The 27,469-nt window shown below is 37.9% G+C and overlaps 1 protein-coding gene across 1 annotated transcript in view; it reads right to left on the reverse strand.

The window, feature by feature from the left end:
* Positions 1 to 27,469, reverse strand: part of RYR2 (ryanodine receptor 2) — a 740,642-nt gene that overhangs the window by 199,735 nt on the left and 513,438 nt on the right. Inside the window, 9 exon segments of the mRNA XM_036828245.1 lie at positions 149 to 284; positions 3,386 to 3,489; positions 3,700 to 3,832; positions 5,519 to 5,633; positions 10,132 to 10,405; positions 12,110 to 12,253; positions 13,585 to 13,690; positions 18,832 to 19,032; positions 22,066 to 22,876. Coding sequence (XP_036684140.1) covers positions 149 to 284; positions 3,386 to 3,489; positions 3,700 to 3,832; positions 5,519 to 5,633; positions 10,132 to 10,405; positions 12,110 to 12,253; positions 13,585 to 13,690; positions 18,832 to 19,032; positions 22,066 to 22,876 — 2,024 coding nt within the window.

The following is a 27,469-nucleotide window of genomic DNA, read 5'->3' on the forward strand; positions in this document are numbered from 1 at the left end:
GAAAAAGCCTACTGATTATAAAATATTCAATTTCTTTACTACTATCTACTTCCTTCATGAAAATGCTGGGATGCCTCATTATTTTATACATCTATTTTTTTTGCAGTTTTAATAATGACCATAGAAGACCCTAAGAGATTCATCCTACCATTACAGAAGACAGCAAATCTGAGAAAGTCAAGATATCTCTCTCCTTCAACTGGATTCCACCCAATGTCTGGATAACCCTTTGACACCAGCATCTGACAACTTTGCAGTCCACAACCAGCCAAATATCGCACTACCTGCAAGAACAAGATGATAAGCAAAAACGTTACCCCTTGGGTGAGATACTCATTAGAAGCTTGCACTAGACATGGTAAATGTTATTATCAAGGGATGGTTTAAAACGAATGCATTTTTGAAAGTTCTTTTTAATCTCATGACCGTCTATATGAACCCCCTTTAGTAAAACCTTAGAACTAAGAAATACTGACAAACTGTAACAAAGTGCTATCACAGTAAAAATGTTTATGAATGAACTCTATGAAAGAAAAATATTCCTAAATTTCATATCATTTGAGACTTTTACCTACAAGAGTCATAATATTTGATAAACTTCAAAAATGCCTAATGGCCTCTGGCCTGGTGTAAAACCTGAATCCATCTGAGATAGTGAAAGATCCATCTGAGATACAATGATATTTTAAAAAAGTGGGGGCTTCCCTGGTGGCGCGGTGGTTGAGAATCTGCCTACTAATGCAGGGGACACGGGTTCGAGCCCTGGTCTGGGAAGATCCCACATGCCACGGAGCAACTAGGCCCGTGAGCCACAACTACTGAGCCTGCGCGTCTGGAGCCTGTGCTCCGCAACAAGAGAGGCCACGATAGTGAGAGGTCCGCGCACCGCGATGAAGAGTGGCCCCCACTTGCCACAACTAGAGGAAGCCCTCACACAGAAACGAAGACCCAACACAGCCAAAAATAAATAAATAAATTAATTAATTAAAAAAAAAACCAAAAAAACTGAATTTATTTCCAAAATAAAATATCAGTTTAATGGGGGAAGGGGTGTGTGTGAGAGGACACCTAGAGAAGTGGAGAAAACTAAGCTCAGAGTCAAATATCGTTGGGTTGAAATCTGACCTGCATTAGAACTTAGTGTATCATCTTGAACCACGGTTTCACTGTCTATTAAGTTTGGGATAATACTACCAACCTTTCTGTTTTGTTAAACTTAACACATTAAAATTTCTGCTTAGCTTGGCCTTTTAAAATATTCTGTCTTATGTGAATGTTGGTTCTCTATATAAGATTTCATAACAGAACCAGTTTTAAAAGAAATCCCTAAAAAGAAAAAAAAAAGGAATCCCTAAAGAAGTCACTATCAATGGTAGCAGATGGTTGGAGGAGCAACTTATCAAACAAAATAAGCTACACCCAGCTCAGTCACAAGCCAAGCCAGGCTTAAAAATAAATAAATAATACAGCTAAAAATATTTTACATCATCCTTATTGAGGTATAATTTATGTACAATAAATTCATCTATTTAAAGTATAAATTCAATGATCTTTGAGAGATTTATCCATCTGTAAGAACCCACAATCAAGATGTAGAGCATTTTCCATTGCTCCTCAGGTCCCCGTGTCTTTTGCAGACCATCCGTCCCTACAAGCCTTGGTCCTGACAACCTGCTTTCTGCCACTACAAACTAGCTTACATGATCTAGGACACTGATACATGCAGTCATCCATCATGGGTATTTCTGAGCCTGGATTATTTCACTCAGAATAACGACTTTGAGATTCATTCATGCTGGAGTACATGTCAGTCCCTCATTCCTTTTTATAGCCTAATCATGGCATCTCGCTACTTATGGAAATACCCCAGTGTTGTTTATCCATTCACCAGTTGTCTGGTGAGCTGTCTCCAGTTTTGGGCTCAGATGAAAAAAGCCATTATCAACATCCATGTACACATCTCTGTGTGGACATATATTTGTATTACTATTGAGTAACTACTTAGGAGTGGAAAGGCTAGGTGCATATTTATGTTAGGTATGTTTAACTTATTAAAAATAATGCCAAACTGCTTTGCAACTGACTTAACCATTTTTCATCCCAACAGCAGTAGATGAGCGTTCCAGTTGCTCCAAAGCCTACTCAGTGTTCAGCGTTGTCTACTTTTTAAAAATACTAGCTATTTTATCAGTGTGTAGATAAAAACATTTCAAATTATATATGGGAGAAAATTCTCCAGAGGTTATTTAGAGATGCAAAGCTTCATGACGCTTGACTGGCATGTCAGAAGGATTTGGGGAAGAGTTCACTTTTTCATGCTTTCAACAGCTATGCATTGAGCACCTACCCAGTGCCAATGCTAAGACTGGGAAAAAGCAATGAGTAGCAAAGGGAAAAATGCCCTGTACTCACTGGCCTTACATTATGGTAAGGAGTAGATTTTGAAAAATACATAAATATACAGATTTTAGTAAAATATATTTATATTAAAATGTAATTTTAAACCATAAATATTTAAACTATAGCACGGACATGGAAGAACTGAAAAGAAGGTGACTTTGGAGCAATGACTGGCAGGGATGTCTGGAAAAGAGCCATGAGGACGTCTGGCAGAAGAATATTGCAGACGGAGGGAACAGCAAGGGCAAAGGCCCTAGGGCACGAGCACACTTAGCAAGTTCCAGTGACAGCAAGGGGTCCAGCATGGCTGGAGCAAAAAGAGAGACCTGGAGAATTGCAGGAAATGAACTAAGACTGATTGGATGGAGCTATTGCAATGCCTCTAAGTGTATGCTCAAAGTGAGATAGGAAGTCTTTCGAGAGTTCTGGGCAGAGGATTAATATGATCCTTTCAAGAGACTCACTCTGGCTGCAAGGGAGCGATCAGGAAGACCACTTAGAATGCAACTGCAATTAAAACATGGGGGAAATTTATCCATATTTTGGTAAACATATATGTGGCCTAATATGCTTACAGTGCATGGCTTTCAGTGTATCAATGATAGCTTGCACTGTAATATGCAAACTTCTGTGATATAAATTGTATATATAAGATGTTAAAACAATTTCTTTTAAGAAATCTAAACTGTATGATTAAAGCAAAAGTGACAGCAGATTACCAGGAAAGGACAAAAACGCAAAAGAATATAGAGTAAGTGGATTCTCTTTCCAAAGAAAACTGCATGTGATCAGAGAAAATACCTTCTCTCAAATTTCTTGTTCTTTATAACTTATAATATTACATATAAGTGTAACATATTTATAATACATAGTATATTATAATTATAATAATTATAACTATAGTATAATTACACTTAAATATCTTGAGGAACCACTATGAACAAGTGTAATTCACACAAACACACGGGGCAGGGATGCTGTTTACCTTTTCCAGATCTGGCTCCCGCAAAGCTAAGGCTAGTTCATTATTATCCATCACCGAGGCTGCTGCCACGTCCAGTGGCGTTGAACCTCTCATAGCTGGTGAGGCTGTTCATTGAAACAAAGATGAAACAAAACCTGAATTGCGCTGCAACTATGAATTCCATGTAAAAAAAAAACTTTCACTTAGAACTGAATTTCTAAATGCAATACGTATTGCACTAATCCAACTTAATTTACATTAAAGTTTAATTTTAAAATCCAATATGTAAATCCCTTTTATCTTAAAGATTAAATGAAAGTCATACATTTACTTACCAAGACCAACACTGCTGTTTTCCAGTAAATAACTGAGATGATCGAACATTGCTTTCTGATTCTGCCTACTTATACGACAGAAGTAACAGAGAAAACGGCAACAGTTGGCCACCATCTTGGGAAAAGTGATTTCCTACATAAAGAGCATTTAGTTAGCTGGGAAATCAAAGGATCTTTATAAAACTGAGTTCTGAAGTTGAGGTCTCAATCAGATTGCCCATCCATGTGTGCCCATGTCTGCCAAGCCTCAGGTACAGAAGACCTTTGAATGTCCAGACTTGGACTCATCTAGTCCTAGAGCCACCAAAAATCAAGCCTGGCACTAATTTGAAGCCTCACTGCCATCAATGGGTTGATCTGGAATTAATCTACAGCCCTAAAACTAAAGGTGGCATGGGCCTGGTTTAGGAATCAGGCAGGCTCAGCTGTGATTCCTGACTCACATTATTCAAGCTGCGCTTCCTTGGGGAATTATGCAATCTTACTGATTCTCTTCTGTAAAATTGTAATAAGATGGATGATAATATTTACTTGAGGCAAAGGAGGGAGAGTTCAATGAGACATATTGTGAAAAATACCCAGTTTAATATTTGGAACCACATAATAGGATGTTCTTATCATCAGTGTCACTGTTGTATTATTATTAAGATTCCGGGAACTCACATCTTCCCTGACTGGCACATGACTCATCTCCTATGATGAACACCCTTCCTGGAAGGTCTGCCTGCTGGGCCCCAGCAAACACATCTCTCCTGAGACCTAGCTCTTATTCTAGTATACTACAGATAATCCCTAAAGACTCCAAGTCCTTCTCAAACAGAGTATTTTATAAATATCTTTATAAGTCTGTCTAACTGGTAGTCGGAACATGAGAAATATGGACTCACGTCTATATTTTGAAAATTACATTTTAAAATTTCAAAAAAAAATACTGAAACATTTTGCAAATCAGAGGTCATGAAATTGTACTGCTTTATATGGAGTTATATATTATATTATTCTATTTGTTTGGTTTTAAATTTTTTTATTTTAAATTTTAATCATTTAAAAATGCACCTTAGTGTCTTACAACAAACGCTATAGAGCATCATCTTCAAATCTTGGTCTGGATCAGGAATTTAGTGGAACCAACTGTTGTCTGAATCAAGGGAACGGGTGGGTCTGAACAGCATGCTTGTGTTATGGACTTCTAATGTGATGGAGATGGATTTATAATTCAAAATCTTACAAAATTAGCATAGTATTAACTTTTAAGGTTTCTAAATACCCCCTAAGTGAGGATAATCTAGGAGATAGCAAATTACATGGCATAAGAAAAATTGTTATCAATATCAAAGAAGAAACTACAGTCAGACCTCTATATTTGCAGGTTCCACATCTGCAGATTCAACCAAAACGCAAAAAATGCCGAAAGTTCTAAAAGGCAAAACTCGGATTTGCTACATGACCGCAACTATTTACATAGCATTTACACTGTATTAGGTATTATAAATGATCTAGAAATGATTTAAAGTATATGACAGGATGTGCATTAAGTTATACACGAATACTACACCATTTTATCTAAGGGACTCGGAACATCTGTGGATTTTGGTATCTGCAGGAAGGTCCTGCAACCAATCCCTTGTGGATACTGGAGGATGACTGTAGAAGCATATCCAACTCTCAGTCTGTACAGTTTTGTTCATTTTTTTCAAAAACTGTTCTTTAAAAAACAGTCCTAATAGAATTTACAAAAGTTCTCATTAAGAATATGCCATGTACATATTCTAGGAGGTTACAATAAATGGCATCCCAAGAATCAAAGGGTTTCCTTTACCTTGGACTCCCCACCTCCAAGGACATTCACCATGACCTCCATCACTGTCTCGTGCATCCCAAGTGCCCTCATGAGATTAGGGTGCTGGTAAAACACTTTATTATTCATGATATCCCTAGAAAGGACAACATAGGTACAAGGGAAACACAGAAGTCAGAGCAAAATTTAAATAAAAACGTATCTGAGATCATGATAAATCTTCTGGAAATAATTACTGGAACGTATGGAAAAGTAAGAGCAATCATCGTTAAGCCATAAAAGTTAATAAGCGCAATTGGGTTTTCCTCAGAAATACTGACAGCCTACCAAAAATAGCATACAAGTCTTCTACTCCTATCAATTATAAGAAATGTACTAAATAGGTAAACATTCATTTATATGAAACAGACTTTGCGACACTTATTCCTAGTTTTATGAATATCTAAATTCAATCTTATTTTGTTCAACCTTATTTTGTATAGAAATATGAAGCAGTATTATACCATGTTCTTATGAAAATTTCTATATAAATAATTGTTGTATAAGTATCTCTGCTTTTCATATATGCTTTTTTAGTACTATATTCACTATTTGTATGTTTAATAACAGTAGTGTTATTTCCTGCCACATTTATGTTATCATTCTGGCAAAATGCTTTTAAAGGATACATATTCTCCCAGAGACACTGAATACACATGAAGTCCAGGTACGAGTAATCCAACTCATTAAAAGGGACATTTAATTTAAAGAAACGGCAGCAGACGATACCTAGAATGTTTTGTATTATTATTATTGCATTACACATTATTACAATACTTATGTAAAGGTACTTTTAAAGATCTTAATGTTTAGCAGTCCTTGCAAATAAATAGCTCTGTTGATTTTTATTTTAACATATAGCAAATCATGCAACAGTCTTTTCTATAAAACACTTTCTTGTTGGAGCCAGAGCAAGAAAATAATGTACAATCAACGAGAAACCTGAAACTTTCCCTTTGAATCGGGTTACCTTAATTGAGTCACTCATCTATTCATTTAGTCATATGCTAACTTTTAGTTATTCTTGCTACATCAAGAAAGTGGAATACTGTGATTCTTTTCTTTCTTTCTTTTTTTTGTTTTAGTTCTTCACTTTTAATTTAGCTTTGTTTAGGTTTGTGCTAATGAAGACAGTTTTTAGGTAGCACAACTCAGAAAAATGACTTGGGGGCCCAGGGCTCATACAGGTCTGATCTATTTAATGCAAGAACGAATAAGGTAAAGAAAGACATCCTTTCCTTCACATCAGATAGCAGCACATTTATCAAGAGAACCTTCAGGGCTTCCCTGGTGGTGCAGTGGTTGAGGGTCTGCCTGCCAATGCAGGGGACACGGGTTCGAGCCCTGGTCTGGGAGGATCCCACATGCCGCGGAGCAACTAGGCCCGTGAGCCACAATTACTGAGCCTGCGTGGCTGGAGTCTGTGCTCCGCAACAAGAGAGGCCGCGATAGTGAGAGGCCCGCGCACCGCGATGAAGAGTGGCCCCCGCTTGCCGCAACTGGAGAAAGCCCTCGCACAGAAACGAAGACACAACACAGCCAAAAATAAATGAATGAATGAATGAATGAATGAATGTAGCTCTAAAATTTCTGCTCTTAGAACTTAATCAGATTAAAAAAAAAAAAAAAAAAGAGAACCTTCAACTCTCAAACCACAGATGTAATCATGAGATCTGTTCTCCTGTTAATTCAAATCCTTTTGCGTGACCTAACTTTGGAAGGTATCTAATTGAAAAATCTCGTTTGCCTTTACTTCCAGGTTTAAATGGATTTTTAATTCTACCACCAGTAGGCAGGTTGTCACTTATTAAATGTGTCATTTTAGGATCTTTCTAATACCACAAAAAAGTAACATTTTATCTTGTTTCATAATCATTTTGAGTTTTATCACTATTGAGTGATTTATATGTTAATAGTACATCTTACTTGTTACATGGTCATTTAAGAAAGAAAGTGCTCTCCATTTCCTGGAAGGCTTTCTTTCTCATTTAATTAAGATCACTTCTCAGGAGAGGCCCCCTCAGGTTAGATTTAAGTACTAATAGTCCAAAAAAAAAGGCTCATGCACAGACAATTATAAATAAAGAACATAACATTAGTTTGTGTTTAGGTTTTTCTGTTTTCCCTCTTTGTCCCATTAGTACACTGATTTTTAGTGTGCAATCATTATAATGATTTTTGGAATATAACCTCCCAGTTTTATGATTTCAAATACTTAATAGTCCCACAGGAAATATATAGTATTGTGTTCTGAATTTAAAATGTACATAAATATCACATAATCTGAGTCTTTCCACACTTTCGTTTCCCCTCAGAATTATTTTTCTAGCCAAAGAAAACATCGGTTATTCTACTTCCTTAGTTGTTTTTCAAAGAGCCAACGCTGAGTTTTTTTAATCCTTTTTATTATTTGTGTTTTATTTTACCTATGTCACTAGTTATCATTATCTCCTCTTTTATCTGTTATTTATAGAACCAGATTAGCTTTTTCTTGGTTGGGGGTGCTAAATATTTGTCTTTTACATCACTTTTCAACATTCTACATTCCAGATTTTTATATCCTTACATTTAGGTATTTTTTCTTATGAATATCATACAGCTTAATTTAAGCTTTTACTTTTCTCTGGTATTTTAATTCTCTCATATCTTCTTATCCCCAAATCATGCAAGCTTGTTAATGATTGCTTAGATATATGCATATATGCACCAGTAATATACTCTCTGAAATTGATTACCTCCCATTCTTCTGAATTCCATTTTCTTTTCCAGAATATACAGCCTTTAGAAGGCCTTTCAATGAGGGACTTTAAGTAAACATTCTGAAATATCTTTGTTTTGCCCTCACCCTTGAATATGGAATATAAACTCCAATATCCAAATCCACATGAAGCACAAGCTCACGATGATGAAATCTTAGTTGAGTAACACATTGTAAACTGATGGCTATTTTCTGTTGGAACTTTGTGATATTTCGTTGAGTTATGATCTCTAGTTTTACAACTGAGAATTCTAAATATTGTTTCTTTTCAAGTGTCCTGGCTTTTTCTATTTGCTTTCAAAATATTCTATTTATCACTGGTTTTATGCTGTTTCACTATAGTCTATCCAGCTGTGGATGTGGAACGATTTGAACTCTAGGAATCTGTGAATTCATATTTTTCATCAATTCTGAAAAACTCAAGCCAATAGCTCTTCAAAGTTCCCATTCTATATATAGCTCATCTATTCTGTCTTTTCTGTAACTTCTATTCAGCATATGCTGGACCTTCTTATACTATCCCCTATGTCTCTTAACTTCTCTATCTTTCAGTGTTGCATTACTAATTTCCTCAGATCTATGATTCAATTTATTCTCTTCAGCTTTATTTATCTATATATTTATTAATCACTACTCTTAATTTTCAATTACTATATTTTTCATTTCTAGAAATTCTATTTGGATATTTTTCAAATTTTCATGGACCTTTTGTATGTCTTATTTTTGGAGATTTTATTTATTCTTTCTTATTTTTAAACATTTTAAATACAGTAACTTTACATTCTCTTTCTGGCATTCTATGATCTGAAATTCTTGGGGGAGGTGTTCTAACTCCACTCTTTATTGTATCTGCAGACCCCTGCCTATGGTGGATTGTTTCCTTGGGTGTTTTGCAAGTTTTGATTGTGGGCTAATCTTTAGTAGTATGTAGGTTTTTCCTGCAAGAATTCACAGTGAATTGAGTTGAGAAAGCTCACCTCCAGGCCAAATTATATGTTAATTTCTCAGCTTGGGGATCCTTAGACTACATATGAGGTATAAATGTTAACCCTATTTAAGACTACTGTATACAAACTATTATATATAGAATGGATAAACAACAAGGTTCTATTGTATGTCACGGGGAACTATATTCAATATCCTGTAATAAACCACAATGGAAAAGAATACGAAAAAGAATATATATATATGTGTATATATATATATATATATATATATATGTGTGTGTATATATATATATATGTGTGTGTATATATATATATATATATATATATATGTGTATATATATATATATATATAAAATTGAATCACTTTGCTGTACACCAAAAACTAACACAACATTGCAAATCAACTATAACTCAATAAAAAAATGTTAACCCTGAAATCCACATAAAGTACAACCTATGATGTTGAATTCTAAGAACAGTTGTTTTATCCCCCATTCTTTGCTCAAGGCCCAGTAGACATAGGCAAACCTCCTTGTTATTTCCTGCTCGTGATTGTCTGTCCCCCTGTGGATTTTATTGTGTTTTTATTAATCTGTATTTTTTATATGTGATTGTACATTACTGAGAAATTAATAAAAATAAAATCTAAGATATTTGTTGTATATCATAGCCACCTTAGCATCTAGTTGTAAAATTAGTCATGTTTTGTTATTGAGCAATTTTCCTATTTAGCTTTAAAACATAATCTCTAGCAAAATGACAATCTAATTTAATGATCATAAAATCTAGACAGTGTATTTATACTAATGCACCTACTGTACTACTATTGGGATAAACAACTAGAAAGAAGACATTTATAAGACAAAGGTCGTAATAGTTAAATAACTTACCCTAATCCACGAATCATAAGTTTCTCTTCTTCTTTGCCCATTCTCACACTCAGCAGAGAACGAATCTGACCAAGAGATGCCAGCAGGTTGATGGTATCCTCCACGGAAATACCATTTATAGTGTAGGTCTTTGGCAGAGCCCGGACCAGACCCCCAATGCCATCATACTGTCGATGGAGCAACACGAACATGGCCCTCACCAACTCAGGGTCTTCAATTACAGACTCTTGAGCCCATCGGACCATGGTCTCAGAAATCAGCTGCTGAAGAGTGGCTGCAAAGTAATTATGGATACTTCTTAAAAAAAGGAGAATAGTAAGACACATTAGATGGGCATTTCAAATGCATATCTCAGATAGGCCAAACTGGTATCAATATTTGTGCCAGAATTTCAAAGATATATTTTTTGAAAAAAATAAACTTCATTTAAATATTTTTCAACGTCAATATGTCAATATCGATGAGTTACAGAAATGCAAGGATAAAAATACACAATATTTTCTTTAAAAACTATTCTTAAAACTAAGGCATTTAAGCTGTTTCAAAATTGTAGCCCCTTTTTCAAAACTGCTATTGGCAATCCATAGGGCAACCAATGAGTGGTCCTATTACTTTTATTTTCTTTGTTCTATTCTTTGCCTCCCAGAAGATCTGACATCATATGTCCTTATAAAGGTCAACCATGGGCATTCAAGGAGCTTTCTTTTTATCCAACTGTCTCCTCATTTGAGTCCTTTGTAGTAGCAACCTCATGAAATGATATTTCTACTTCAATTTGTATCCCTAATTGTCACTTAAAATGCCTTCAAAAGGATTTGATTGTGAAACTGTATTAAGTTGAAAAGTTACCCCATACATAGAAGATTACTTGCAATGTGACAAGCAATAAAGCACACTTAAAAGCAATAGAACTTCCAAACCTCTTAAAATATATACTAAAATTATCAAAGCTAAGTAGGGTTGATGTGACTAATTCATACATAGGTACTTAGTTCCTATCATCAATATACTGTCTGATTTCCAAAAGAAGCTATTTAACTTGTTTTAATCTATACACTAAAAAAAAAAAAAAAAAAACTACCAATTTTAACCAAATACAAAATTTAGATAAAATGCCAGTATACTTCCACGTATCTCAAAACCATGTTGTCAGTTTTAATAGGTCAAAATTGATAATAATAAAAAGTGATTCGCAAGAAACTTTGAACTCTGATTTTGAAGATCTGGCTCAAATTTGGTTGTGATACTGAAGAATAAATTTAGAAGTAATTGTATGGATAAAAGATTTCCCTTGTAAGTTAGTGTGAAAAAAACACAAAATTTTCATGAGTTTTTTTTTTTTTCTTTCCATAAAAGCCATGAATAAACCAACACTGCATCTTAAATGAATGGAGTCTCAGCAGTGAGACAGTAAGTCAGCGGATCTCACAGACCTACTTCATGAAACCCTTTTGGATGAGCGTGCAGTGTCTCAAAGACCGATTGCCTCAGCGTGCTTATTTGGTTTCACAGAGTATCAGCTGTGACTTTTCAGTTCAATATCATATGGATGAATCAGAAATGCATAAGATTTTAGGAAATATTTCAGAACCAAAATATAGTTACAGACAATATCTATTTAACCTTTAAGCAAAGGTTTAACTTGATGCAAGAATATTTGAAAGTCAACAGCATAATATTTAGATATGAAGGCTAAATTACCTGCTTTATACTTTCTCTTGATAAGACTGATCCAATCCCTAAATGTTTACTTCTCTAGGGAGCCCATCCACCCTTTCAAAGCTGCCATCTCTCAATCTGTTCCTACAAGTATGGCCTGATGCTGCTGTCTACTTCTGGTGGCTACAGGCATCTACTTAAGAATCTGATTCTTGGAAGCTGCAAACTCAATTTTCTCACTGGTTCATCTAGTATAATATTTAAGTGATGAGTAAATGCCGTAGTTGAGTCATTTTGGCAGTGCCCTTTCATAACTTACATGACTTCTTGGAGTCACTCTCAATGGGCTTTTCAGCTTGCTTCTTCTTTAGGTATGTCACCTTTTCTACCAAGGACAGCAGGCGTCCTCTAATTGTTAAATCACTGTTTCCATCCAGAGACCCATCTTCATCCAGCTCAATTCCTAGTAGGAAGAACACAAAGAGAAAGAAGAAAAGAAAAAATAATATTAAAAAAACATTCAGGATAAATAATTCTCAGGTTTTACAAGTTTTTCCATTCATAGCTTAAAGCAATGCTGCCGTGTCTGAAACAGCTGATGACACTGAGTTAAGCGATCTTGCCCACTAGCACTCATAGGTAAGAGTCACTCATTGCTCTCTCTTCCTTCTTTCTCTTTTTCCCCTGTTCTTGTGATATCAGAGCTATCAGCAGCCAGTACAAAATATAAAACCAAGCAGAGAGGGAAAAGACTCCCTTAGGAGTCAAAATCAATTGTGCTACTTGGGCTAACCCTAAGGCATCTCTTGACCTTGGGCACCATTTAGACCTATGGTTCTGCCCTGCCTAAAAACCTCCCTAGTCTTTTATCTTCCTTACCTGCTTCCAAAAATATCAGTGATATTTTAATAAGTTGAGAGACAGAGGGAGCAGATATCATTAGATATCCTAAACTAAGGAATACTTTATGTCTGAAGCAATAAATCTACCATTTTAGAGCACTCCTTTATTTACAGTATATATATAAATGTGTGTGTGTGTATTTATAGTATAACCTTCTGGCAGTCATTCAGTGGTTCTTCATGCATAAGCTGAATTAATATACTTTTACTCTCTTCATTAAGATAAAATGAAAATAATATCACTGGCGCTATATATATACCACTTAAGAAATGGCTAATTCGTTTTCTTTCACTGAGACGCAGACGCAGACTTATCCACACCACCGCATAAAGGGAGAAAGAACCACACATTCAGAACATCCAATCAATTCCATTTTAAAAGTTCTTAGAATAAAAATAAGGGAGAATCCCCTTAATAGATCTGGGCTACTGACATATAATTTAATGCAGGAGTTCCTTAGGTCTTAATTAGTTTCAAAAGATATGTGCCAGATTTCCTAGGCCAGTCCTAAAAAGTGGCCCCTCAACCAGTTTAAATACAACTGTTTGTGATCAAATTTCTTGAGACTAAATTAACTTAACACTCCCCTCTCTGCCAAAAGCACCTGGTTACATGTCCCCATTCCCCAGGCCACTGAGGGAAGGAGGGAAAATAGAGAAAGAATTTTGGTCATGGCCTGCTTGGTCTTAATGCCTTTCTGATCTCTGTACCCCTCATGACTTCCCACATGGGGGTTAGTTAACCATTTTGCCATAACAAATATTCTTATATGAACTCCGAACAGGCATCGTGTACATTTTTGAACGTATTTACATACATACTTACTTTTGTACCAGTATATGTGTACTAAAATATACATTTAATAAGAGTTGTAGGTCAAGAAGACCTTACCACAATGTGTCATCAAATCTTCATGAAAATCCAAGAGTTTGTCTTGGATTTCTTCGGGACAGGGACATTCGCTTTTGTCATCCTTAAAATTGAGAAGCATATTGATCTGAAAGTTTGGAAAAACAGAAGAGGAAGAACTAGAGTAAAAGAAAAGTGAATTCAGGAATGGCACAGCAAAGAAGATCATAAAAACCAAAGATGTTCAAAATCTGTTTTTCAGTATTCATAGATAGTTGCCCAACAGACAAAAAATCATTATCACTCAATCCAACAAACACCACAAATAAATCATTCAAATCTTAGCATGCTGAAAAATAGTTATGTCTTTTGCTTTCTCTTTCTCAATTCCACAATGTTAGCCCTTTGTATACTTGGCGTTCTTCAATCAAGATCTAAATGTTGGTTTTAAAATTTTTTATTATGCTTCTCCTAAATTTTCTTTTTTTTCCAGTTAATTTCCATGCTTTATTGAATATTTTCAAGAACTCTTTTTAGAAGGATACAGTAAAGGAGGAAAACCAAACATAATTGAAGAGTAATATAATAACTATAACTTTTTTATATATATGCTTTATATATATGCTTTATAACTATGCTTTTTTCTAACATTAATGGTTCAATTAAACAAACTGCAAGAAACTTTCTTCCATTTGTTTTAGTTTTAGATACAATAGCATCAAATTCATAAATGAAGAATAGTATTAAATTCATAAATGAAGAAAAGTCTGTTTCATAATTTTCCTTTAGGAAACAACTGTAAGTTTTCTTTTTAGAGCTTTGTATTTGAATTTTTTGTTAAACTATTATTTTGAGAAAATTGTAGATTCACATGCTATTGTAAGAAATAATACAAAGAGATCCTGTGTACCCTTTACCCTGTTACCCCCTATGGTGACATCTTTCAAAACAGTAGTACAGAATCACAACCAGGACACTTACACTGATAGAGTCAAAAGAGGGAACAATTCCATCATTTCAGGATCCCTCCTGTTACCCTTTTATAACCACACCCACTTCCATCTTGCTTGCTCTTCATCCCTAATTCCTGTCAACCACTAATCTGTTCTCCGTTTCTATACTATTGGCATTTCAAGAACATTATATAAATAGAATCATACAGTATGCATATACGTATTCCCACATGATCCTTTTGACAACCGTAGGGTCTGTAGTAATATCTTGTTTCATTCCTGATTTGATAATTTGTATCTTCTCTTTCTTCCTTTGTCAGTCTCTCTAGAGTTTTATTGACTTTACAAATATTTTTAAATAACCAGCTTTTGGATTCACTCATTTTTGTAACTGTCCTGTTTTCAGTTTGCATCCATTTCTCATCTGTTCTGTATTACTTGTTTTGGGTTTATGTTGCTCTTCTTCTAAATTCTTGTGATGGCAATTTAGATTATTGCTTTGAGTGTTTTTCTCTTTTTAAATGTTAAGTATTTAATGCAATAAATTTCAGTTTTGGTTGTTTCCACAAATTTTGATATGTGATATTTTCATTTTCTTTCAGTTCAATGTAGTTTTTAATTTCTCTTGAGACTTGATTCTCAAACTATGGATTATTTAGAAGTGTGTTGTTTAGTTTCCAAGTGTTTAGAGATTTGCCTGTTACCTTTCTGTTACTGATTTCTAATTTGACTCCACTGTGGTCAAAAAAACATTCTGTATAAAAAAATTCAATTCTTTTACATTTGTTGAGGTTGTTTCATGGCTCAGGATACAGTCCATCTTTGTAAATGTTTCATGGGCACTTGAAAAAAAAATGTGTGTTCTGTTATTGGGTGGAGTGTTCTACAAATTTCCAAAAATCCTGCTAGTTGATGACACTGTTGTATTCTCCTACATTCTTGCTGATTTTCCATCTAGCTTTTCCTTCAAATATTGAGTGAGGGGTGTTGAAGTCTCCAACTAAAATTGTGTATTTGTCTATTTCTCCTTTCAGTTCTATCTGTGTTGACTTCACATATTTTGCAGTTCTTTTGTTTAGTGCATACACATTTGTCTTCCTGGTGGATTGATCTTTTATCCTTTTGTAATGTTCCTGTCAGTCTATGATAATTTTCTTTGCTCTTACCTTCTTTTGATTAATTTTTCATGACATACCTTTTTCCATCCTTTTACTTTAAACATATCTATATTAATTATATTTTAAGTGAGTTTCTTGTAGACAGCATGTAGTTAGGCCAAGTTTTTAAAATTCACTCTGTCAATCTCTGTCTTTTACTTGGTGTATTTAGATTATTTATATTCATGAATTTACTGATATGTTTCTGTTTGTTCTCTCTGATTTATTTTTCCCAACATGCTTTGAGTTCCTTGAACTATTTTTAGGATCCCATTTTGAATTATCCGTGGTATTTTTTAGTGTATCTCTTGGCATAGCATTTTTAGTGGTTGCACTAGATATTATATTAATATATACATAATTTATCTCAGTCTACTGGTATCAATACTTTACCAGTTTAAATGAAGTATAGAAACCTTATCTTCCTTTATGTCCCTTATTCTCTCCACTGAAAATATAATTGCCTTAGATATCTCTTATGCATACACTTAGAACACATCAGACAGTTACCATTTTTGCTTTGTCCATCAAACAATTTAGAAGACTCAGGAGGAGAAGGAAATTGTATTTATCCTTAACACCTTGTGTTGTTTTGTCTTCCTACCTGATTTTTCACATTTTCTTCTTTCATCATTTCCCTTCTGTTTAAAGAAGGCATTCTTTCAGAGTAATCAAATTCTGGTAGTTCTCCTTCATTTGAGAAAGTCTTGATTTCCCCTTCATTCCTGAAGGATATTTTCACTGCATATAGAATTCTGGTTGACAGATCTTTGCTTTCAGCACTTGAAAAATGCTGTGCCACTTTCTTCTGTCCTCCATATTTTCTGATGAGAAATCTGTTGTCATTTGAATTGTCTTTCCCCTATGAGTGTCATTTGTTTCTCAGGGCTTTCAAGATTTTTCTTAGTCAAACTTCTGAAAACTAAAGACAATGATATGTCTTGGTTTAGATTTGGTGGGTATCTCGTTTGGGATTTACTCAGTTTCTTGAATCTCTTATCTTTGTACCTTTTGCCAAATTTGAAAAGTTTTCAACCATTAATTTTTCAAGTATTTTTTTCAGTTCACTCTCTTTCTCTTATCCCTCTGGAAATCTAATGCCACAAATGTGAGACCTTTTGCTATATTTGCACTCGTCCCTGAAGCTCTCTTTTTTTTTTCACTCTATTTTCTGGTTTTTCAGGCTAGGTAATTTCTATTGTTCTCCCTTCAGTTCAATGATTCTTTTCTCTTTTTCCTCCATTCTGCTGTTAAGTCCATCCATTGAAGGTTTATAAAAATTCAGATACTGTATTTTTCACCTCTAAAATTTCCATTTGGCTCTTCTTTGCATCTTCTATTTTTTTTTTTGCTGCAACCTTCTTTTTTTAGTTTTGTCATCTCGGAGTTTGTATCTATTGATTGCCATTTTTCATTCAAGTTTTTGCTGGTTCTTGGTGTGATGAGTGATTTTTAATTGAAACCTGGACACTTCTGGTATTATGTTAATGAGACTTTGGTTCTTATTTAAACTTCTGGCTTCTTCTGACACTATCCAGCAGGAGAAGGGCTGGGGTGCCTCATTACTGCCAGGTGGAGTGGAAAGTTCATTTCTCCACTTGACCTCCGTGAAGGAGAGAGGGGACCTTGTTTCTGCTGTGTGAGGCTGGGAGATCCAAGTCCCCAGTGGACCTGAAGTCACACAACCCTGGCTGGAAAGGGCAAGAGTGCCTTGGTATATCTCCCTCCCTGGCCTCTACTGACACTCAGGAAGGGGTAGGTGTCATTACCACTCAGCGGGGATAAAGTCCCAGCTCCCCACAGTCCCAGCTGGAGCACCTGTGTACAGCCTGGTGAGGGTGGAAGTCTAAGCTCTCCACTCAGTGTCTGCTGGTTTGGGTAGGGGGCGGGGCACAGGGTTTACTGTGGTGTTTGGCTGGAGTAGCATGGTCATTACCTAAAAGTTTTCTGTCTTGCTAGAAAAAACAGACAGTTTTTCTGGTCCTTTGGCTAGACAGAGAAGGCACTTGTTGGGGCTTTTCTTGTCTATGCCCGCTGGCGTTTCTGGGTTGCCGGCTTCTTTAGCTCCAAGTCTGGGATAGGTGAGGCAAAAAGAAAACCCAGGGAACTCACCACCACGTCATTCCTCAGCTCCCAACTTCCGTAGCCACTCTTTCTTCTATCTTTCAGAGTCTTCTTATGTTGTCTTTTATGTAATGTCCAGGGTTACAGTTGTACTTAGAAGGAAGAATAGGGAAAGGCACATGTACTCCATCTTTCCAGAAGCACAAGTCTCCCAATAGTAGTTTAACAAACGGAATTACTCTGGGAGAGGTTGGACTTGTTCCCTGCCTCAGTAAATGTTGTTTACAGCAATAAACAAGATTCCATGTCCCTTCCCTCAAAGAAATTACATTCTGGTGAGAAAAAGATAAATTCTGCAATTAGTCCCTAAACATTTTCATTCAGAGGTATCTTGGACATAGAGGGAAACAGCAAGGTAAGATATTGAAGACGCGATCTGTCAGTTATACCTTGTGACCACCATAGCTACATTTTGGTAATATCTCACGCTACGAGACCCATCCTGAGGTGGATGCCAGAAAAATGCACAATCCTAGACTAGCTCATTCTTGGGTTTAGGCATAGGCTCTTGGTTTTGCTGCACCCAAGGGAGACCTGGGTTTGGAGGTGAGCAACCAGAGGAAGAACCACAAAGAGGTGATCACTATTCCTGCAAGACTGGTGGCAGTGACACTGGGTTCTTCTAGGAGACACAAAATGAAAAGTATTAAGTCCTAGGAGTCAAGGGTGCCTATTAGCTGGGGCGGTGCTGTGCCAGCCAACAAAGACCCACCTGTGCTTGGATATTATTCCTATTTGAAGAACTTCAGAATCTGGCACAGTGGTTTCCACAGAGTCCATAATACACCTGATACCTTTTAATAAGTCTCTCATCTGTTTAAACTAACAGATAATTAGATAATTTTGGTGAGACCAAATAAGTAGGTAATTTTGGTGAGACCAAATAAGTAGGTAATTTTGGTGAGACCTATGAATACTGACTAAACGAACGTAGCCAGTTTAAAGAGAACAGGAGAAAAATACACTCGCAACTTCTGGTATCATTTTGCAACGTGTGGAACCTGAATGAACTAAAACCCAAAGTAAAAGGAAGACCTTTCAGTTCATTCTCATACCTGCTCTTGAGGCGGTGATCTGAATTCCTTTGTCTTCCTGGCTGTGAGTGCAGCCGACATGTTTAAGGCTTGCATAACTTCGTTATAGCGGAATCGTTGATTGTCTTGGAGCTTGGCTACAAAGTCATCTGAAAAGGCCACAATGGCTTCTATCCGGTGCCGGACCTGGCAGTCACAGAGGTACTGAAGTAGCAGACACATCTAAAGAGACGATTAAAAAGACACCAAATTTAATTTCTGCAACTTAGTTAATGTATATCAAATCAAAATTTGTGGCAGACACGCTTAATTGTCAACTCTTCTCCTTTATTAACAGAATCCTGATTTTATGTAGATAGCAATGTGCTCGGTCCCAGGGGATGAAACATAATTCGTCTAAGCCCAAATGGCAAATACCCTCTGATGTCCCTCTGATGAACACTTACTGTCCCAGCCTCCTCTGCAGCTAGAGGCAAATGAGATAATGAAGAGAAGTTTGCAAGGGGTCTTCTGGGAAAGATTTTTCACCATTAATAACAGGCTAGAATATCCTCTTTTCAAAAAAACTGGCTAATGACATGATCACTGGAGGAAGAAGGAGGTGACACACTTTAGGATAAAAACCATAAACTGAGGATTGCAGGACGATAGTAAGGTCTGGGTTCCTGACGACACCACTGAGCTACGACATTCATTCTAGGACTGCCTACCTCCAGACTTTAAGTTAACTAAGTGGTTTTATTGCTTATTCATTAAATGGTCAGCTGGGTATTCTTTTACCAGAAGCCCAAAGGATTTTTAACTGATAACGGCACATCAGTAGAAACATGCCTTCCAGAGAATGTTCTGCCCAAGTTTAGGGAAACATTTAAATACACTTTATACCAGTTGTGATATAAATACACAGCAGTGTTAAAGAGGACTTTAAAACCCTGTCTATCACCATCCACAGCATGGCCATTTCTGTCAATGCCAGTTCTGAGACAGCCCTAGCGTCTATGTCCCTCTCTCCATCCGCTTTGGCTTTGTCCCACCCCAGCGTAAGCACTGTCCCCCTCGGGTCTGAACCAGCACGACCGCGTCCTACTAGGTGGGCTCTGGATGACCACCCTCTCTTACTCCCCTCACAGGGAGCTCTACTGAGATTTTCAGAATAAAATCATCCTGCTAAAATTCTTCAGAGGTTTTAATTGAAATTAGAATAAAATTCAAGTCCACGGTATGGCTGGTTTTAGCAAACTAAAACTCTGTATGAACTGCCTTCTGCCTATTATCTCACCCTCCTTCCCTGCAGACGCTGGTCTGATCTCTTCCCGAGTCAGAGCCTTTGTCATGCTCCGTGCTCCAGGTGAAAAGCTTCTAGAACACTCTTTCTCTCCTTCTTCACAAGTACTGAGCTCCCGCTCCTCAATATCTGACCTCAGCTAAAAAGTCACCCTTTCAGAAAGGCCTTCCCTCACCTTACTCACAGTATTCCAGTTGAAATTTTCTCTCTTCTAGAAATCCATTCTTTTCCTTCTGAGCATTTAATGCAATGAACAATAAGATATTCTAACAGAAATACATATAAATAAGTGTATATTTCCTCCAGAGACAGTGAGCTTCCTTCACCCAGCACCCAGGGCCTGGCTCAGAGGAAAGACCTCGATCAGGGCTGACTGAGGAAGGAAGAGCAAAAAAAGGGTGTCAAGGATGCAAGCAACTAACTGATGCTAATGAACCAAAGAGGCGTTAGGAAAGGGTCCTGGGGGCATCTGGATGAGCACAAAGACAGGCAAGGTCTTTGATTCTTTAGAAACACAGGCAGGAAGGAAAATCTTGCGTGTGAGAATGGACGCACCTACTGGTGAGCAAGCGTCCTAAGGTTGGAAGGGTAGAGGTGCGGTTGGAAACAGGCACTGAAAGCCTTGCATTTCAGGCATTCCAACAGAATGTCGGTGAAATGCATCCACGGAAACAAGGAGACGCAAGGAAACTGCTAATGAATAAGAAGGAGGCGTGTAATAGGGAAGAACAAATGTGACTCCATATTGGATTCGTTTCTTTTACTTTAAACTTTATATTCTATTGCTTTTGCTACAAGTTGATCACTAAAGGGACGTTGCTTAAAGTATACATAATGGTCCGTCTCCAGGGACCCTGCCTCCCAAGCCTGAACGTTAAGCTAAAATACCTTTGTTTAAGCTCACAGGAAACATCCTGACCAGGCCCCCCCTGTGAATGGCTGCAGGAAGAAGAAATTAACACCTCCCCTCCTGAATCTGGCCAGAACCAGGAAATATCTGCAATAACTTCTTGCCCTTTTTTTTTTTTTTTAACTTTACTTCCACACCTCTCCCTCTTTGCTCTATAAAAGAAACCAGCATCCCAATCCAGGCAAGATGGTTCTCTGGGACATCAGTCCCCCATCTTCTTGGTCTGCTGGCTTTCTGAATAAAGTCACTATTCCTTGCCCCAGCACCTCGTCTCTCGATTTACTGGACAGTGCAGCGAGCAATATGAGCTTGGTCTCGGTAACACCGGCAGGACAAAAACCCACCTCCTAGGCTCCTTTCAGACAGACATACAGACACGCACACGCACAAATATGCACACGCACACAGACACACAGAGAAATAGCGACATGCCACACACACACGTGTATGACGGGCGGACACCTATGCTCCTTTCAGACAGACATACACACACGCACACGCACAAATATGCACACACACGCATACACACAGAGAAATAGCGACATACCACACACACACATGTATGACGGGCGGACACCTATGCTTTCAGACAGACATACACACACGCAGACGCACAAATATGCACACGCACACAGACACACAGAGAAATAGCGACATGCCACACACACGTGTATGACGGGCGGACACCTATGCTCCTTTCAGACAGACATACACACACGCAGACGCACAAATAGGCACACGCACACAGACACACACAGAAATAGCGACATGCCACACACACACGTGTATGACGGGCGGACACGTACTTGACCAAGGAAACCACCTTGACAAAAACCCAAAAAAATCTGTCAACTGACTCAATTGGAAAATACATGAACTTCATTCCAAACGCAAGAAAATTAGACAGGCATGTCCCCAGGCATAACAGGAAGTTGGTTAATTTTATGAAGAACTATCTTTACCCAGGAATACAAATACACACACACACACACACAGAAAAAGAGACAAAGGTCAGTGTTAATAGGTCGTGAAATTCACTGCGATCTTTTTCTCTGATTACCTGCAATTTAACTGGCTCGGGCAGTTTCATTTGGAGCAGGCCTTCCTTGGACCTCTTACCCCCTTTGTTTTCTTCCTCAGCGGCGCCTTCCAGCTTGGAGTCTTCTGCGCAGGCGCAGGGCTCCTTCTCTGGCGACTCGCCCTCCTCCTCGGGACCGGCAGCTTCCTTGAACACGCTGGGCTCAATCAACTGCAAGATGTGCTTCAAGTCCTCGTTGTGGAAGATGCCCATGATGAGCAGGGTGTAGAACAGCTTGATGAGAGGGACGAACAGGAACTCAGTGGTCCCCCCGACGGGGTCCCGGGCGTGAAGGCTGCCCTCTTTCACGGCCTCTGTCAGCATCTGTATGGTCTTGGCCTTCAGGATGTCCAGCGGGAACTCGGGGCTGTGCTGGTAACCCTCGTTATTAATGCTGACAAAACTCGGGGAGGAAAACCGCATCCGCGGCCGGAGGGAGGTGCTGAGGCCGATGCCCGGGAGGCCGTGCTTTTTGTTCTCGTCGGGGAAGAGGGTGATGCTCTTCGTCTCCTCCGTCATGGGGACGATGAACTCACTGTTCATCATGAGCCTGGCGGTGGCGTAGGAGCTGAGGTGGATGTCAATGAGCAGGTCGTAGTAGCCGGCGCGCAGCAAGCCGGGCATGTACTTGTTCTCGATGGTGTAGAGCAGCTGCGGTTCGTCCACGTGGCTGCACAAGGCGTGGGCCACCCGGTGATTCCCAAGCGCGCAGACGGCCGAGTAGAGCCGGAGAGTATGGTAGTGGAATTTCAGCAGTTCTTCCTGCTCGGTCAGTTCCAGGATGTCCACGGATCTGGAGACAGGAGAAGTGAAACATGGACATTGAAAACGATCCTCCATCAGAGGAGAAATCTACATATGTCGTTGATGTCACAAGTTATGGAAACAGAAACTATTTTTTAAATTAGTTTTCTATGACGTGTTTGATGATAGCACAGATTTAAAAATATCAGTTCTAGATGTTTTTAAGTTTTCTTCCAGATAGAATTTGATGTTGGAAATTTCCAGTCACTAGTGCTTGGAGCTTTCTTCATTCTTCATCACCTCAGGACTCTGAACATCTCTTTTAGATATTTGGGTCTCAAGCTGACCCTGGGGACTCCTCCCCTTTCAGAATTTGAGCACTCTTTGAAAAATCCTGAATCTCCTTTTCCAATTTGGCTAACCTGCTTCAAGAAGCCAGAAAACTTAGCCTTAGGCTATGTTGCTCTGTCTCTGACTTTAGGATCAGCTCTGAGTGTAACCAGTCAGTAGGTAAACAGAGGGATAATTCCTTTGACATAATTTACCTACTTACACGTCCCTCACAGACCCAAACATATGCCAATGCCACCCTGTTTCCACCAGGTATGTGCCACTCATGAAACAAACACTATTAGGGACATTTTCACTCAGGGAAGTTTCTGTTGGGAATCTGAGTTTATATCAGATCATTTTGCTTCTACCACACATCATGACCTTTCAACGCAAGTAAACCTTAAGCATATGTCCAGAATGTACCTAAAGTCAAGTCATTCCTTTTAAAAGAAAATCTATTTTAAGAGCACATAATTCCTTTAGATGCGCTAATTTTTCTAAACTCTTTAAATTACATAGATTGTTCATGGGCAACACTATAGTACTAAAGGTAGAAACTTGATATATTGATAATCAAGGGAACCACTCATTCATCTTGCAATGTATCCTTGGTGAGACTGTAATATAAGCTCATCAGGACAGGGGCTATTATATACTGTAGTTATTAGCATTCATCCAGCACCGAGCCTAGCACACAATGGGTACTGAATAATTATTTGTGATTATTTATTGTTAAGCTTTGTCACTATCCTTAGATACCCTGTCATCCTGCCCACACCACCTACCCATTGTACCTGTGCTTTTCAGGTCACAGGCATTCTGCTAAAACCCACTGTGGCTTGATGGTGCAGACGTATTCCAGACTCCACCTTCTGACTCTCAGAGTCAGAAGATTCATGCATTATAAAATGCCTAGCAAATAACTACCCACACTGTGTACCACCTAGACTTCCAGGAAACCACACATCTGCTGGGCCCAGTGGCTAGCACCTAGTTCTTGGAGAGGTATAATTGAGTAAGCCCCCGCCACCTCAAGGTGTAGTGGAGGATTCCCATATCTTAACTGGGCTCTTCAATCTCCCAAGAAGACTGTTACCCACCCCTCAGCCTGGCAGATGGCCAAAATATATAAATCCATTTATTGTAGCAACACAGAATATCTGTACTCCAGGTCCTTACTGAAGAACGCAATTCAGTCTACTGTCTGATCAATCTCAAAATGTCAGTTTCTAGAAACAACATATAAGGACTCTACAATCTACATTGCTGCTGCCGCTCCCAATTCACCCCCATGATTCACTTCATGATGCCATGTTCTTTCCTATAAAGCACCCCTCCTCCCTACCAGACCAGTCTTTTAAGGTAAGGGTCATGTCTGTTTTGCTCACTCTTTTCTATCCAGTGCCAGGAACACAGTGGGCACTAATACATGTTTGTGGAATGAATGAATGAATGGGAGAAATCGGAAGGACTTGCAGTCTACTTCTCATAACCTGACTTAGGTCAAGGCAAACCAAAGGATGTACCTCAACTAATTCAGTCTGTCTTTCCACACCAACCCACTGTAGCAATATTCATACATTAATGAACAACGGCTTTAACTGGAGGAGAGCAAAAGAAATAACTCACTGTTTTATCTGTTATAAGCACAACGCCAAATATATCATCTAGCACATCTTTAGCGCGTGCTGTAAATTGTATTGTTGTCAGTAAATATCCTCCTTCTCCTTTCTTCCCTGTAGATGGAGTCATCTTGTCGACCCTACTTACTTTGGGCTTGACTACCTGACTTGCTTTGGTCAATAAAATGTAACTGGATAGAACATCTGCCACAAGGGAAAAGAAAACTCTTAGAGGACTGTTAGCCCTCCTTCATATCTACCCTTGACCATGGAAGCTATACGTCCCAGATCAGGGCTGCCCCATCAGCTGGGCAAGAAGGCACGTGAACCACATCTGCAGACCATCTCCCCAGCCTGGAGCAGAGCAGCAGTGGACCCACGACCTCATGTAACACGAGCAAGAAATACAGGTTTCTTTGCAAGCCACCGAAATTTTGGAGGTTGCCATTACAGTAAAATCTGACTAATACAACTCATTATAGTCTTTAAAGTCTCCAGGGGAGAAATTTCCTTCATGACTCAATATCATTCTTTTATTCCTCAAATATTACAGAGTACCTATTATGTACTGATCACTGCGCACTGGTGAAATGATGGTGAACAATACAGACAAGATTCCTGCCCTAAGGGAGCTTACTGCCTAGTTACAGAGGGAAACAACCCAAAAAATAAGTAAATTAAATTATGAACTATGAGTGAGATATCTCCTGAAAGAAACAGAGGACTGACATACATCTACTACCATCCAATTTTTAAAATATTAGTTAATTGTCATATTATTGGGGTATGATGAACAGATTCTACTTGAATACTAGTCGGCATTTCCATTTTGGAATCTGAATTTTGAAACACATCCGATTTTTCTTTGGCTTCTATGAAGTGTGAAACCAATGTGCAACCATATGATGGTGTGATGTGAATGACTGTGGACCAGTCCTGGCTTTGTTATTTTCCTATCCTTACCTTCTCTGCAACCTGATTCCAATGACACTTTTTTTTTTTTTTTTTTACAAATTTGCATTTCATATATTTTGGGAAATTGACTCAAATTCTTTACGGCCTATAGTAAGAATTTAAATTATCCATTCATGCGCATATAACTTATCACAGGTAATTAACATAAATGATACATTACTATGGCAGGAGTGTATGTTGGGTTTCTATGACATGCCAACATATTAAATCACAACCTTAAAACTCTCTGCTTAATAGAGAGAGAATATTTTTCCTTATAAAGAAAAATTCATTCCCTGGGCTTCCCTGGTGGCGCAGTGGTTGAGGATCTGCCTGCCAATGCGGGGGACACGGGTTCGGGCCCTGGTCTGGGAAGATCCCACATGCCGCGGAGCGGCTGGGCCCGTGAGCCACAATTACTGAGCCTGCGCGTCTGGAAGCTGTGCTCCGCAACAAGAGAGGCTGCGATAGTGAGAGGCCCGCGCACCGCGATGAAGAGTGGCCCCCGCTCGCCACAACTAGAGAAAGCCCTCGCACAGAAACGAAGACCCAACACAGCCATAAATAAATAATAAATAAAAAATTAGTTATTCATTTAATTAAAAAAAAAAAAAGAAAAATTCGTTCCCAAATGTGATGTTTCTTTTGGTTGCAGAGTAACTTTTTTAAAACATTAGATGCAAAATTCCAATATAACTTTTCTCACATAAAATAAAAAGTATGAAATTAAATTGAATCCTCTAAAGAGTACATTATGAATGTTATATCTCTCTAATTATTTCACCTAAAAATATACAAATAAATACTTAATGGATTAAAAAAAATTCACCTGGCCAGATTAATTTTTCTTTGGATTTCTTCTGTTTGGAAACAGCTTTATTGAGATATCATTTACATACTATACAATTTACCTATTTAAAATAAATAATTCAATGGCTTTAGTAGATTAATGGAACTGGGCAACCATGACCATAATCTAAGCTTAGAACGTTTTCCTCACCCCACAAGAAACCCAGTAGTACCCAGTGGCAGTCACTCCTCAGGTCCACTGCCCTTGCCTCCCCTAAGTAAACATTATTCTACCTTCTCTCCCTAAAGATTTGCCTATTACGGACTTTTCCTGTAAATGGAATCCTATAACGTGTGGTAGTAGTGTAACTAGTTAAAAACTTAGTATAATGTTTTAAAGCTTCATCCATTTTGTAGCACATTTAAGTACTTCATTCCTTTGTATTGCCAAATAGATTTACAGTATGGATTCACCACACTTTATTTATCCGCGAATCAGTTGGTGGGCATTTGGGTTGTTCCCACTTTTTGGCTACTGTGAATAATGCTGCTCTGAAATTCGTGTACAAGTTTTTGTGTGGACATGTTTTCATTTCCCCTGGGTATATACCTAGGAGTGGAATTGAAGGCTCTTATGGTAACTCTGTATTTAACTTGTTGAGGAACGGACCAATTGTTTTCTAAAACACAGGTTAAATTTTAAAGGTATTAAAAGAAAATAAAAGTGCCAAGCATGTCTAAATATATAAAAATGAACATAGCTTCTACAGCTTTTTAAGAGTAGAGTTTTAAAATATAAGCAAAATAACAAATATGTGTGTCTTTGCATTGTTTTCATGAAACGTTTTCACTCAGTTTGTGACTTAACTTTTTTTTTTTTTTTTTTTTTTTTTTTTAAATTCTTCTTCAAATTGAATTATCTATGCAAAGGATTCGTTTTTTTA

This window comes from Balaenoptera musculus, chromosome 16 (assembly GCF_009873245.2).
Source record: "Balaenoptera musculus isolate JJ_BM4_2016_0621 chromosome 16, mBalMus1.pri.v3, whole genome shotgun sequence".
NCBI lineage: Eukaryota > Metazoa > Chordata > Mammalia > Artiodactyla > Balaenopteridae > Balaenoptera > Balaenoptera musculus.